This window comes from Pygoscelis adeliae, unplaced genomic scaffold (genome assembly GCF_000699105.1).
Source record: "Pygoscelis adeliae isolate BGI_AS28 unplaced genomic scaffold, ASM69910v1 Scaffold268, whole genome shotgun sequence".
Taxonomy (NCBI): Eukaryota; Metazoa; Chordata; class Aves; order Sphenisciformes; family Spheniscidae; genus Pygoscelis; species Pygoscelis adeliae.
This window is the reverse complement of record NW_008825262.1, coordinates 25,032-26,708: the sequence shown is the minus strand read 5'-3', so window position 1 is coordinate 26,708 and position 1,677 is coordinate 25,032. Positions and strand designations below refer to the sequence as shown.

Below are 1,677 nucleotides of genomic sequence, written 5' to 3'. Positions count from 1 at the left end.
GGGCTCCCGCGCGGGCCCCCCCTGCCGCTGCTCCTGCTCTGCCCAACGCTCTCCCCCATCCTCTCTACCCGTTCCCAGAGCTGTGCACCGGCCCAGGTGCTGCTTGCTGGCTTGGCGGGGGAGGGGATGTTTTCTGGTTATGGGGAACTGTGATCGCCAGCAGCTACGGGGCCAAAAATCAGAGACAGGCTTCCAGAGGGGCATGTTTGAGCCCACCTCCTGGCTGGTGAGCGGTCCCCTGGGAGGTGGGCTGGGGTGCGGGTGCCCGAGCTGACTGCACTCTGCTGCCAAAGGATGGCAGCTCCGCTTCTCCCTTGGGTGCCCCTTCTGTGGGACAGGAGCCATGTTGCCTGTAGGGACAGACGTAGTCCAAATTTGACTGGCAACAGTTTGGCTTCCCTTGAACAGCCCGGTGCAAACACGGCCGGTCGTGGCTGTGTGGCGCTGGCAGCAGTACTGGGAGACAGCGGGCAGGAGGAGCGAGGCAGCGTGGTAAGCACCTGCCGAGGATGAAGCCCGGGCCAGGCTGTCACTGACGTGTGCTGGCTGGCGATGCCCTTGCAGTTTCTGCAAGGCATGCAGTCATTTCTTATTGCCAAAGATGTATCTGAGATTTTACAAATGAAATTACAGTGGCAGAGGAAGCAGCATTTATCGTGGGCTTTGTACACAGGTCCTCTCTGAAGGAAAATGAGAGGCTCTTGCTTATGTAGCTGATCGAAGCTGATGGAGTGCTTGGAGGAGCATTATCTTGAGGAAAGGAAACAAATACATATTCTTTTGCAAATTCATGGATCAGGAGTGACACAACTGCAGAACAGCATTCCAGGGTGAAGGACGTTTCAGGGCTTGGAAAACACTGATTATTAAGTATTACTAAATAACAGCTGGAAATTGCACTGTATTTTTCAAATGGCTAATTAAGGATAGATGCATAAATTGGGGCACTAGCCCCAAGGAACTGGGCCGCAGCGTGACTGACCCGATGCCAAATAACCAGCTGATCACTCTGATCAAAGCAATCAGTTTGAGAAATTTGACCAGCAGCCACCTAAAGGGGAAAAGCTCTGCAACAAAGGGCTTTTCAGCCGTCCCGGGTGGGATATGGCTTGGGCTTCATGGTACAGAACGAGGCACCGTAGCGGTAACTTGCCATGCAGTTCATGGCACTGTGGAGGAATAGCTGCTGGCGGCGCCGGGGAGCTCAGCTCCATGTCGCCTTTGCTTTCACGGCTGCCTGGGCGGTGGGGTGGCAGCCACGGGGATTCTCCAGTGGGCGACGATCATTGCCAGTAATGGTCTCCTCTGCTCGCAGACCACGGCATCGCCCAGCAGTGTCCCTCCCAGCCTCCATGCCTCCACAGCCAGCAGCATCTTCGGTGCCCAACCTCCGCAGCCTCAAGAAAGTGTCCTCGGCATTAGCTTCAAGCCCTACAGCCTGGAGTCCAGCCCCGGCCCGGCCCCCTGCACGACCTGTGAGAGCACACGTAAGAGGATGGTGCCGAGGGTGGTCTCTGGCCACCCTGGCCCCGGTCCCACCTAAGGTGGGGAGGGAGGGAGGCAGGCAGGCAGGCAGGGAATGGGTCCCTGTGCCCACTGCTGGCACCAAGCCTCAGCCACAGGCTGGTGTTTCCCTGTGAGGTGTGAGGGGTGCCAGGGGCAAGGGAGAGGAGAGTG

The 1,677-nt window shown here is 57.7% G+C and overlaps 1 protein-coding gene across 1 annotated transcript in view; it reads left to right on the top strand.

Annotated features, from left to right (window-relative positions):
* The window catches only part of TMPRSS13 (transmembrane protease, serine 13), an 11,618-nt gene that overhangs the window by 5,644 nt on the left and 4,297 nt on the right, over nt 1–1,677 (top strand). The window contains exon 2 of the mRNA XM_009329551.1: nt 1,316–1,491. Coding sequence (XP_009327826.1) covers nt 1,316–1,491 — 176 coding nt within the window. The remainder of the gene's footprint in view (nt 1–1,315; nt 1,492–1,677) is intronic.